This window comes from Leopardus geoffroyi, chromosome C1 (genome assembly GCF_018350155.1).
Source record: "Leopardus geoffroyi isolate Oge1 chromosome C1, O.geoffroyi_Oge1_pat1.0, whole genome shotgun sequence".
Lineage (NCBI taxonomy): Eukaryota > Metazoa > Chordata > Mammalia > Carnivora > Felidae > Leopardus > Leopardus geoffroyi.
Window position 1 is genome coordinate 117,266,876 of NC_059328.1, and position 12,126 is coordinate 117,279,001.

Here is a 12,126-nt window from a genome sequence, read left to right on the forward strand (position 1 = left end):
CTTCTCCACCTGCAGGAACCAGTTCACTCTCGACACTGTTGAGTTTTGACCTCCCTGGAGCGAAAGCTCCCTGGGTCCAGTGGCCGGTCTCGGGTGTGTGGTGGTTGTTAGCGCCAAGTCCAGGGTTGAACTGTGAGGGTATTTGCAGAAACCTTGACGAGACATTGACCGTGAAGCAGATCTTTGATCTCATTTCCTTTTCGTGTCCCTTCTGACTCTGTAGGGTTATGACAACACCGAAAGCAGTGTGCGTAAGGCCAGCGTGTTTTGCTTAGTGGCGATTTATTCCGTAATCGGAGAAGAGCTGAAACCTCACCTCGCACAGCTCACGGGGAGCAAGGTACGTATAGTGTTACACGGGCCGACGGCACGCCTGGGCTCTGCCAGCGGCCGAAAATCTGCTTGTCTGCGGCTCTGGCCTCCACACGGGCTGGGTCCCTCGTGGGCATCGACGGTGACGACCGCGGGCTCTCCCCCTGGGCCTTGCCAACGTGCAGGCGCTGTTGTGCGCGCTCTGCGTGTGTCGGTGCCTTCATTCGTGACGATGTCCCTGTGGGATGAGGACACTCATCCACATTCAGCTGCGCAGGGACACACAGAGCTCTCACGCCAGAAGCCAGGCCACGCTGCCTGTCTTGTTCCTTTCAGGGTGTTTTAGAATGGGGGGCAGAAAATGGGACAAGAGGCCTGTTGGCTCATTGCAGCTGAGAGTGGCCAGAGTACTTACCGGTTTAAAAATAACCTTCAGTCTGATGAGCCTGCCGGGGGACAGCAGGTGGAGCTCTGGCAGGAAGGCAAGGACGGGAGCGGCCACTTGACCGCTGGGGCCTTGCAGGCCTCTGGCTGGCCATGTGACAAGGCGACCCCAGGGGCTGCCTGGGGGGGAGTAGTGTGGCAACATGGAGTTCAAAACGCCCTGGTGGTGGTCTGGGTAAAAAAGCGTGAAGCTAGAGGTGCCTGACATGCTCCTTATGAAAGGAAGAATCAGCAAGTGAGGCCGCGTTTCTTTCCACATAGAGCTGTTCCTTTGGCACGGCCAGCGGGGCATCCTAGCCAGAGCCTTGCCTCCCCAGAGTTCTGGCAAAGCCAGAAGGGCATTCCCCCCTGTGCTGGCGGGGGCTGTCCTGGGCGTTGTAGGGGAATAAGCAGAACCCCTGACGGCCCTCTAGATTCCGGTAGCGCCCACCCCTCAGTCATGAGACTCACCGTCAAGGCTGCGCGCAGCCAGATGACCCCTGGGGGGCAAATCACCGCTGGCCGAGAACCCCTGAGAAGTCAGCGGCTGGGTTGAAGGGTGGTTTGGGGGCTACTTTGCCTGACTGCATTTTCCCCTTCTCCTTTCCTTTTCTCATCACTGACCCCTTCCCCAGCCACGATCTGGAAACTCCAAGCCGAGAGTCACCAGCAGTGTGCTAGGCCCGGAAGCCCCCTCTCTCTCCGGCCTCTATCTGGCTTTCTGTCGGTGGTTCCTGGCAGCAGTGAAAACTAGAAAACTATATTCACCAAGGGGGTTCAATTTTTAAGGCTCATCCCCAGATAACAGACCCGGTTTTGTCTGGCAGTTGCCCTGTGCCATCACCTCATTTGCCCCTTCTAGTCAGGGACTGAGAAGACGCAGGTGTTTCCTCATCCCTGTTGTGCAGCTGACCTGCTGCCGTTCCTCTCAGCAGTGGCCTTGGCTCTGGAGCCCACGTCCTGATCGGCCCGCTCAGAGGGCGTAGGGAGGCTGGGCCTCAACCCTTCTTCCTCGGTAGCCCGCTTCGTCCGCTGCTCCAGTCCTTGGACGCGATAGCTCTGGTGTGTTAGCAGGACCTTCGGAGACTCGCATACACCTCTCTACCAGCAGACATCAGTCGCTGATGGACGTGGTGCCAAGACGGCCTCAGTTTCCTAGACCGGAAATAGACAGACTCTGGCTGTGGCTTCCCGTTGCTCTGTGTGACCCGGCCGATCAGAACACTCTCCTGTTGCTTAACAAGTGATACCAGGCTCTGCGGAGAAAGGCCTGATGCAGGGTCGTGGAAGGAATGCATGGGGGGCATTTGAGAGTATCCCGTTGCCATGGCAGCAACACCAGTTTTGGGGTCAAACAACCTGCCTTCTGGTCTCTGCCCTCCACTTCCTAGTCGTGTGACCCTGAACAGGCTTTCTTTTCTTTCTCTCAGTTTTTAAAAAATGGTGGCAAAATACCCATCACATAAAATTTGCTGTCTTAACCATTTCTGAGTGTACCTTTCACTGGTGTTAATACATTCACATTGTTGTGGGACCATCCCCACCATCCGCCTCCAGAACTTTGCTCATCGTGGAAAACCGAAACCCCACCCCCTTAAGTAGTAATTCCTTACAACTCCCTCCTCCCAGCCCTTGGCCACCACCATTCTACTTCAAGTCTCTGGATTTGACTCCCCGGGGGCCTCGTAAAAGTGACACCATTTGTCTTTTTTGCGACTGGCTTATTTCACTTAGAATGATGTCCTTGAGGTTCGTCCATGTCGTAGGTTTGTCCGAATTTCTTTTCCTTTTTAAGGCTGAGTGCTACTCCGTTGTGCGTACGTACTGCAGTTTGCTTGTCCGTGTTTTGGTGACGGGCACTTCTTTCCATCGTTGGCTGTTGTGAACAATGCTGCCTGTGAAGGTGTGTGTACAAGTGCATCTTTGAGACCCCGCTTTCGGTTCTTTTGTGTCTACAGCAGGACTGGAATTGCTGAATTCCATAACTTTTCCGCGGTGGCTGTACCCTTTTACGTTCCCGCTGACAGCACCCGAGGGTTCCAGTCTCTCCACCTGCTCACCGACACTTACTGTTTTCTCTCTCTTTGACGGTAGCGGTCCTCATGGCTGATACAAGGTGGTTCCTCAGTGTAGTTTTGTTATGTGGGGCATCTTTTCACGTTGGCCAGTTGTGTATCTTCTTTGGAGAAATGTCTGTTCAAGTCCTCTGTCTATTTTTGAATTAGGTTTTTATTTTTTTTAGTTGTTGAGTTTTAGAAGTTCTCCATATATCTTGGATATTAACCCCCTGTCTTTTGCTGCATAATTTTTTTTTAACTTTCATGAAGTCTCTAGGAATTTGTCCATTTCATCTGGGTTACCTAATCTGTTGGTGTACATTTGTTCATAGTGGGTTTTTTTTTAAGTTTAGTTATTTACTTTGATTTTTTTTAATGTTTATTTTTGAGAGAGACAGAGAGAGATAGAGAGACAATGCGAGCAGGGGAGGGGCAGAGAGAGAAGAGAGACAGAACACAGAACCCAAAGCAGGCTCCAGGCTCCTTCCTATCAGCATAGAGCCCAATGTGGGGCTTGATCCCATGAACCGTGAGACCGTGACCTGAGCTGAAATCAAGAGCTGGACGCTTAACTGACTGAGCCACCCAGGTACCCCTCATGGTGTTCTCTTATAATCTTTATTTCTGTAGAATCAGTAGTAATGTCCAAACATTCATCAATGCTTTTAGTAATTTGAGTCTTCTTTTTTCCTTAGGTACCTGAGTTAAAGATTTGTCGATTTTATTTATCGTTTCAAAGCACCAACTTTTGGTTTCCTTGGTTTTCTCTATTGCTTTTCTATTTCATTTATCACTGTCCTAATCTCTATTATTTCTTTCCTTCTGGGTTTAATTTGTTCTCTTTCTAGTGCAAGGCGTAAAGTGAGGTGGTTGATACGGGCTCTTCCTTTTTTATTCTAAGCTACACGTTTCCTTCTTTGCGCTACGTTTGCTGCATCCCGTAAGTTTAGGTATGTTGTTTGCATTCTCCTCTGTCTCCAGATACTCTCTTAATTCTCCGTGTGATTTCTTCTTCGACCCATGGGCTCTTGACCAGCGTGTTGCTCAGTTTCCACAAATTGGTGAATTTTTCCGTTTTCTTCCTGATACCAATTTTTAACTTCATCCAGTCGTGGTCAGAGAAGACACTCTGTATAATATCTATTTTTGTGAATCTGTTGAGACTTCATATGTGGCCTTATTTTAGTCTTTTCTGGAGCATGGGCCACATCCACTTAGGAAGAACGTGTATTCTGTTGTTGGGTAGTGTTTTGCTGTGACTGTTAGATCGAGTTGGTTTATTGTGGTGTGTTAGTTTTTGATGTCCTCGTCTTCTCTCTGGGTCTTCGGTCTATTATTAAGAACAGGGTACTGATGGGGCGCCTGGGTGGCGCAGTCGGTTAAGCGTCCGACTTCAGCCAGGTCACGATCTTGCGGTCCGTGAGTTCGAGCCCCGCATCGGGCTCTGGGCTGATGGCTCAGAGCCTGGAGCCTGTTTCCGATTCTGTGTCTCCCTCTCTCTCTGCCCCTCCCCCGTTCATGCTCTGTCTCTCTCTGTCCCCAAAATAAATAAACGAAAAAAAAAAAAAAAAAAAAGAACAGGGTACTGATGTCTCCAAGTGAATCCTCCAGTTCTGTCAACATTTCCTTCTTCTATTTTGCTGGCGTGTTATTATACTTGCATCTTCTTGGTGTTATTGGCCTTTTATTAATATATAACGACTTTCTTGCTGTCTTGTAAACTTTTTGATTTAAAGTCTGTTTTGCTTGGGGCGCCTGGGTGGCTCAGTCGGTTAAGCGTCCGACTTTGGCTCAGGTCATGATCTCGCAGTGCGTGGGTTCGAGCCCCACATCGGGCTCTGTGCTGACAGCTCAGAGCCTGGAGCCTGCTTCAGGTTCTGTGTCTCCCTGTCTTCTCTCTCTGCCCCACCCCCACTCGCATTCTGTCGCTCCTTCTCTCTCTCTCTCTCCATCTCTCTCGAAAATAAACACTAAAAAAAACCAAATTTAAACTCTGTTTTACTCAGTGTAATCGGTACAGCCACCCTTACACCCTTGGTTACTGTTTGCGTGGAGTCTCTCTTTTCAGCCTGTCACCTTCAACCTCTTTGTGTCTTAGTAGACCTAAAGTGAGTAGTCTCTTGTAGACAGCGTAGTGCTGGAGCGTGTTTTCTTTACCCATCCTGCCAGTCTCTGTCTTGTGACTAGAGAGGTCCACCGTTTCCATTTGAAGAGACTGCTTGCCGCTAAGGAGAGACCGCCGTCACAAGCTGGGGTGTGTTTTCAGTATACCGTAGAGCTTTTCCTGTCCCTCATTTTTCTGCGGTGTTTGCTTTTTGTACTGAAATGTTTTAGTTCCCTCCTCATTTCCTTTCGTGTATATTCTGTAGCTGTTTTCTTAGTAGTTGCTGGGGGATTACATTGGACATCCTAAGGTTATAACACTCTATAATTTGAATTTATACCAGTTTATGGAGCAAGCTTCTGAACCCCAGCCGTTTCATTTGTAAGACAAGAGAGCCTGTTCTGCCTCCCTCAGAGGATTTTTGTGAGGCTCAAATATGATCGTCAGTAAAAGCTTCTTTAAACTGTGAAACCACGGCCATGTCATTAACTCTGTTACCATCATTTCCTTGTACTTGTGCTTACATTCTGGACCACACTGGTGGATACGTCAGTGGTTTTGATGGCAAATAAGCGTAACGGTGTTTGCACCTCATTTTTAATCAGGCTTTCACAGAAATATAACTGCCTTGTCTTGTAGAACGTTTTTTCTTCTTTAAAAAAATCTTTGATTCAACAAGTATGTGTTAGGAATACTTGCTCTCCTCACTGTACCACTAAGACGTGTGGGAAAAGCAAAACTTCGTCCTGCCCTGGAGTGGCATGAAATGTGTCCGAGGACAGGACTGACCCACAAGGAAGCCTGCACAGCAGCCCAGGAGGGCCCGTTGCGTGGAACAGTCCCTTGGGACTGAACGGGGGTGGGGCTTGGCAGCACAGGGCTGAGCTGCAGAGGGAGGGAGGCGGGAGCAGACTGCAGGAGGGGACCGCGAGAACAACTGAGGAGGGGTGTTTGGAGGACATGTTGTCTGATGAGGGGCTACGGAGGGCACGTGGACGTGTTTTCGGTCTTCATTTTGCAGGAGGGGAAGCTGAGGCTCAGAAAATGTTTTGCCTGTAGTCACACAACTAGTTGGTGGTGGAGTTGGTTCTGGAACCGTGTGTGTGGTGACCCCAGGGATGGATCTCCCTTTGTGGGAAGACACACAACGCAAGTGTTTATTTCAGCCTGTGTATCTACCTTTGGGTGAGCGGTCAGGGAGACTTAGCCTCTCTCAGGAGCTCTGTGTCGTTGCTGTTCCAGCCCCCACTGGAAGGTAGTTGGAGGGCCCGCTTTCCCACGCACCACACGCTGGGCCTCTCTTCCTGGGTCCCCCTGGAGACCAGCCTCTCCTCCCCTGGACTCAGCCTCCTTGTGGCCTGCTTAGAGCAAGGAAAGCAGGTAAAGAGCCGTGGATAGAAAATATTTCCCAGTCCCCTTCATCTTGCAAGTTGTGTGTTACGTGGACGTTTACAGGCATTCTGCTTCCACAAACACTTGTTTCTTTTGGTTCTTAGTATGAGCAGGCAAATTATCAACATAACGCATTATGATTTCAACAAGTATTTAAGAACGAGTACTTAAGAACCTACAGTGTTACACGGTGTTCTGCGTATCCGGAGGGTCCAGGGGGGCTTACGTTAAAAGCATGGGAGATCTCAGAAATGAAAGCCTCTTTCGTCGTGAAGCGCTGTGCCCATCCGAGGTGATGTGACTTCACGACACGCCGTTGGCCTCAGTGAGCTCTCATCTTACGGGAAGGAGCAAGCGAGTGCACTGCCAACTCCATGAGGCAGGTGCCCGAGCCACAGGAGCTGATGAGCAGGTGGGGGGAAGGCCATGGAGGCGGCCTTCTGGATAGGTCTCCGATGCCGCAGCACTTTGGTGGGCCCAGAAGGGGGAGGAGAGAGGTGTCCGTGTGGAGGGCACAGCTGCAGCCGAAGGGTGAAAGTCAGAAGACCCGACCTGTATGTTGCCTAGCGGACCTCGTCCCTGTGGAGCTGGGCTCACACCCTTCTTTCCCCACCAGACCGCGTGGAGCCACTGGCCTCAGTCGCCCCTTCACATAGCTGCTTCCAGGGAGCCCTTGTGCCCCTGCTTAGAGTGCTTAGAGTGACGCTTTCATTCTTTCTTGAGAACCCACTGCCCCTCCCCCGCCCCCAGACTCTGACCCCTCCCGTGGCCGTGGCCCTCCCCACTGGCAGGTGTGTGCCGAATGCGTGGTGGGCACTCAGTGTTTGTGTCCTGAATTTCTCAACGAAGGGACGTGCTCTCTTCTGATTGTCACCTGGGGTTTTTCATCTCCTGCTCCCTGATTGCCTTCCTCCTGCTAATCTGTCACGTCTTCTCTTTGCAGATGAAGCTACTCAACTTATACATAAAGAGGGCCCAAACCACAAACAGCAACAGCAGCTCCTCCTCCGACGTGTCCACACACAGCTAATGGCAGCGCCAGAGTCTCTTTCTGTCGCCCTAGAAGCAATCGGTGGTGCCTCTCAGAGACCTTCCCCGCCCCCCGCCCCCCCATCGGCTGCCCAGTCAGTACACGGAGGCCCGCAGATATTTATTACAATCAGTATTTTGGTCCCTTCCAGCTTTTGTGTAGAATCTTACTGGTATTGAATGTAAAGGAAGCAAGGCCTGTTTTGCAGTCTTCGTACGAAACAAGCGGAATCAGAAAAGAGCCATACTTACCCATGTCTTGTACAGCCTGCTGAGATCATAAAACCATGTGTGTGGGGTGCAGTTTTCGCAAATCAGAGCTCTCTAGCCAATACGTGGTAGAAAGTAGCATTTTCTCTTAGTTAATAACATTGAGGAGGGTGTGTTAATTTGTGTTTCTATCTCATCTTCGCTTACTTCTTCTGGACACGGCCTGTGACACCAGGAAAGGGTCGTACGTCCTTCAGTTGTATTGTGAGACCTACTAAGAACGTGAGTCAAATCCCGGCAAGAAACAAACAGAAGCCTGAAGACCGTCTTTTAACAAACACGTGGGATTTTGCTTGTACACTTTCTGGACTGGAGGCCCAGGACCCCCTCCTCAGGCCCCTTCCAGGACGGGCTCCCAACGCCTCTGAACCCTCCACTCGTGCTATCCCCACCCAGAGCTTCTACTCGAAAGAATTGTTTCTTCCGTTTAAATCCAAACAGAAAAGTCCAGGTAAATGTATAGCATCCCTTAGGGGGAGTGCCTAAAGTGGCATTTCGTGAAGCCTGGAAGATACAAGAGAAGGGGTGTGTGTGTATTTATTTCACTACGCAGATGTTGGGGAAACACTTTGTTAACAGGGCCTCCCCTGTGGCCCTGCTGCTTGGTTGGGCTTTTCCGATTCAGCACCGTCTCCTCTCCTGTCCCCCAGCCTCCACCTCAGCTGCTCAGTTCGAAGTGTTCTGGCCAGTCTGATAAATGATAACTCTGCCACCCCAGTTTTGACTTCTTGGTTTCATTTGGGATTAGGATCGAAGGAAAATCTAGAGAGACCAGGTATCAGAATCCTTTTTTTTAATTTTATGGACGGAAGTACTTCCTTGATCATCTGTTGAAATAGTTGTTTGGGGAAAAAACAATGGTGAGTGGCACATTGCAGGAAAACAAGATTTGAAACCCAGTTTTAACATTTCTTCACTGAGAAATTACCAGAGAAACTACCCTTCCTAAACATTTTTCTTAAGGGTTTCACTCTCCAATAAAAGGGACTATAAAGATTTAGAGTCTGGTTAAAATAAGTTTTGAGTAAAATTCTTCAAGTGAAATGGAAATTCTTGTTGCAGTGGTGAAGCCTTCTATCCTCTCTAAATTGAACTGGGTTTTCCCTGAGGAAAATGCCTATTCTGGTGTTACTTTGTAATGAGGTGTTTGCTGTTCTGATGCAGAACCCCCCTTGCAGCCAGAAGCACCCAGAAGCAGAGACTGGGCGGTGGTCCCGCTGACACCTACAGACCGCCCCCCAATCTCTGACCCTCCCGCCTTGTTTGGAAGTTGCAACACTGTAGCACACACAACTCAATTTCACTCAGAAGGTATTTTTAGATACTTTATTTGGAACTAGGCACTGAAAACAAAGGTCCAGGAACAGTGAAGCCAGGGTGCCTTCACTGAGAGAGAGAGAGAGAGAGTGTGTGTGTGTGCGCGCGCGAGTGTGTGTGTGTGTGTGTGTGTGTGTGTGTGTGTGTGTGTGTGTAGGGGGTATCTTGCACTTGGAGGGAAGTACCCCGCTGCTGCTGTTGAAGGAACTTCAGGGGTGCATTTTAAGTGGTTGAATATTATTGACTTATTTTTGGCTCAAAACATAGCAGGACCAGGCCTTACTTTCATTGATAAATGACGTTTGTTAATTATCTCACTAATGGGATTTCCTTTTTACACTCGACAAGTGAGTCAGGGCACCTTTTGATTACTCCTCTGTTGTAGAAATGTGCGTTCTGCTAGGTTATTTATGAGTTCTTGTATGCCTCATGCGTTTGGAAAGACCTTGCCCCTTGAACTCTGTGACTCCCTGCCTCATGGGCCCCCCCCTGCCTGCAGCTGGGAAGAAGCTTGAACATTGCCGAATGTCCTCATTGTACTCACAAAGGGCTAGCCTCGAATGTCACTTCCCCGACCTTCAATCTCCCCACCTAGAGAGGGATACAATCACAGGTCTCTTGGCCTCAATCAGAACTGCTGCCCACGCCGGCACCGCCACCGCCACCGGGGAGACTCGCATGCCGCCGCCACCACCTCACCGGGAGGGAGCCGCGCCCGCCGCCGCCCCCTGAGCCCCCGACAGCTGCCTCGCCTTGCCGCCGCCTCCCTGCAGGGCTCCTGTTTGGACGAAACACCCAAAACTGCGAAACCGTGTTTGCCTCCCCTGTTTACCCGACAGTCCGGGGGGCCCCCGAAGAGCCCCGCCCCGTGCCCTCCCTCTGCAGGCCTCGGTGCGCCCCGCAGGCTGCGGTGGGCGCGGGCACGCAGCTTTGTTCAAGTTCGAGTCCACTGTGTGTGCTTCCGCGCGGGCCGCAGGCAGCCCAGGACGGCCTCTCTGTGGCTCCTCACCGGCTTGTCCTACCCTGCGCAGGTAATGCAACCAATTTTGGTCTCATCAGTCTGGTTTTTTTCCCCTGCCGCCCTTTATTTATCGAGCATAATACTACACGTGAAAGAACAGCAAATAAGAACTTTGTAGAATCCCACCAGGACTTTGCTAACAATGATATTTGGAAAATAGAAAAAAAAAAAAAAAAAAAAACGCTCTGAAAACTAGCAGCCACCAAAATAGTTTTGTTGGCACTGTGTTCACACGCATGGTCCCCACACCCCCAGGTTGGGTTTTTGGGTTTCGTTTTCGTTTTCGGGGGGCTTTTCATGTTACATCCATTATCTGTATTTATATCTTATTTGTTTCACTCTCAAGTGTATCATGGCAAATGTACAGATTTTTTTTGTTAATAATGTGCTAGGATTTGCTAAAAAAGAAAACAACAACAACAAAAAAAAAACCCTTTTGAGTTTGCCCTAGAATAAATGAATCTTAATTCAGTTTCTTGACGAGAGCAGTCTCTTTCCTCTCCGGGCCCTGTAGATAGCTTGCACCGTGTCCCAAAGCCAGAATGTGGCCACACTTGTGGGGACTTGGAGAGGATTCCATCAGGGGAGCTTCCTCTAACACACAAGTCACACTCCAGGGGGCGTGCCCCCCTCTCCCGCCCTGGGGGCTGTTGTGAGCAGGCTGGACCTCGGGGAAGGACATGGAGAGGGTCCCCTGACAGCTGACAGGACCACAGGCTTAGGAGGAACAGGTCTAGGACACCAAGGGCACCAATCCACTTTTTGGGGTTAAAAAAAAAGGGGGTTTTAATGTTTGTTTTTGAGAGAGAGAGCATGAGCAGGGGAGGGGCAGAATTGGAAGCAGGCTCCAGGCTCAGCTTCAGCACAGAGCTGGAACCAATCCACTTTTTCGAAGCCTTCCTTTACTTTTACTAAAACAAGATTGAGTTTTCCATTGTGCCCATGATGCATCTCAGTTACCGCCACCCCATGACTCTGAGCCCCTCTCCCTGTGGCCCACCACCTCCTACCCCTGTTTGACATGTGACAGCATGGTGATCGCAATCAAAAATACCTGGGCTCAAGTCCCAGCCACCCCATCCCCACCCCCCACAAGTCACTACTCTTCCTGCCCTGGTGGTTCCTATTTTTTTTTTTTTAATGTTCATTATTTTTGAGAGAGAGAGAGAGAGAGAGACAGCAAGCAGGGGAGGGGCAGAAAGAGGGAGACACAGAATCCGACGCAGGCTCCAGGCTCCGAGCCGTCAGCACAGAGCCTGACGCAGGGCTTGAACTCACAGACCAGGAGATCCATGACCTGAGCTGAAGTCGGCCGCTTAACTGACTGAGCCCCCCCAGGCGCCCCTGGTGGTTGCATTTGTAACGTGGAACAAGAACGACTTCACGGAGGGGCTGTGAGGGTTAATTGGGGTGATGTCAGTGAAGCTGCCGATGGGTCGGTGGGTGAGTAGGTGCTGCAGACACCCCTGCCCTGCCTCCCTAGGTCGGGAGGGAAGTAACCGCGGGCGGAGCCACCCCCACAGGGGGTGCATGTTCCGTCCATCATCCCGTTAGCCAATGTGGAAAACCCCCAGGGGACAGACCGCCCGTCAGGCAAGGCAGGCAGCACGGCTTTACATATTTGGGTCTCTAACCCCTGGTGCCATTGCCCTGCCCTTCCCAGGGCTGCCAGTGAGTCCTCCCCATCTCGAAGAGGGTCACGGCCACAGCTGTGGGGCGGGGGGCACAGAGGCCTGCTGCAATCTGCGGCACTTGGCTCTGGGTCTGAATGATCATCTGTCCAGAAAGTACACGCTTCCACTCAGGCTTGCACTCAATCGTAGAAGATTCCAGGACCCCCTGAACCTGTCAGAGCTTCCCAAGGTGGAAACCTTGGGAAGCAGACGGCCGGGCGCCACCCCCAGAGCGGCAGGTTCTGTAGGACTGAAGGGGGGCCCGGGAGGGTGCGTTTCTAACAAGGTCCCCGGTGATGCCAGCGCTGCTTGGTCTGGGATCGCGGCTGGAGAACCACTGCAGAGCACTTGCCTTGAAACACGGCGGGTGGTTTGGTCCCCAGCTTTCCGACGGGCGACAGAAGCTCTTGCAGGAAACAGCATTGGCTGCAGCAGCATCGGCCAGATGGCTGCTGACATCACAGGTGATGGGTGGTGACTGTCTGACTTAGCCTCGCGACTGGGACTTCGGAAGGGAATGGGGTGCCG

The 12,126-nt window shown here is 51.0% G+C and overlaps 1 protein-coding gene across 29 annotated transcripts in view; it reads left to right on the forward strand.

Annotated features, from left to right (window-relative positions):
* CLASP1 (cytoplasmic linker associated protein 1) overlaps nt 1-10,396 on the forward strand; it is a 276,660-nt gene extending 266,264 nt beyond the window's left edge. For all 29 annotated transcript variants that reach the window (XM_045479468.1, XM_045479475.1, XM_045479463.1 and 26 more), the window contains 2 exons: nt 224-340; nt 7,232-10,396. In XM_045479468.1, coding sequence (XP_045335424.1) covers nt 224-340; nt 7,232-7,318 — 204 coding nt within the window. In that variant the 3' untranslated portion in view covers nt 7,319-10,396. The remainder of the gene's footprint in view (nt 1-223; nt 341-7,231) is intronic.
* The last annotated feature ends 1,730 nt before the right edge of the window (nt 10,397-12,126 follow it).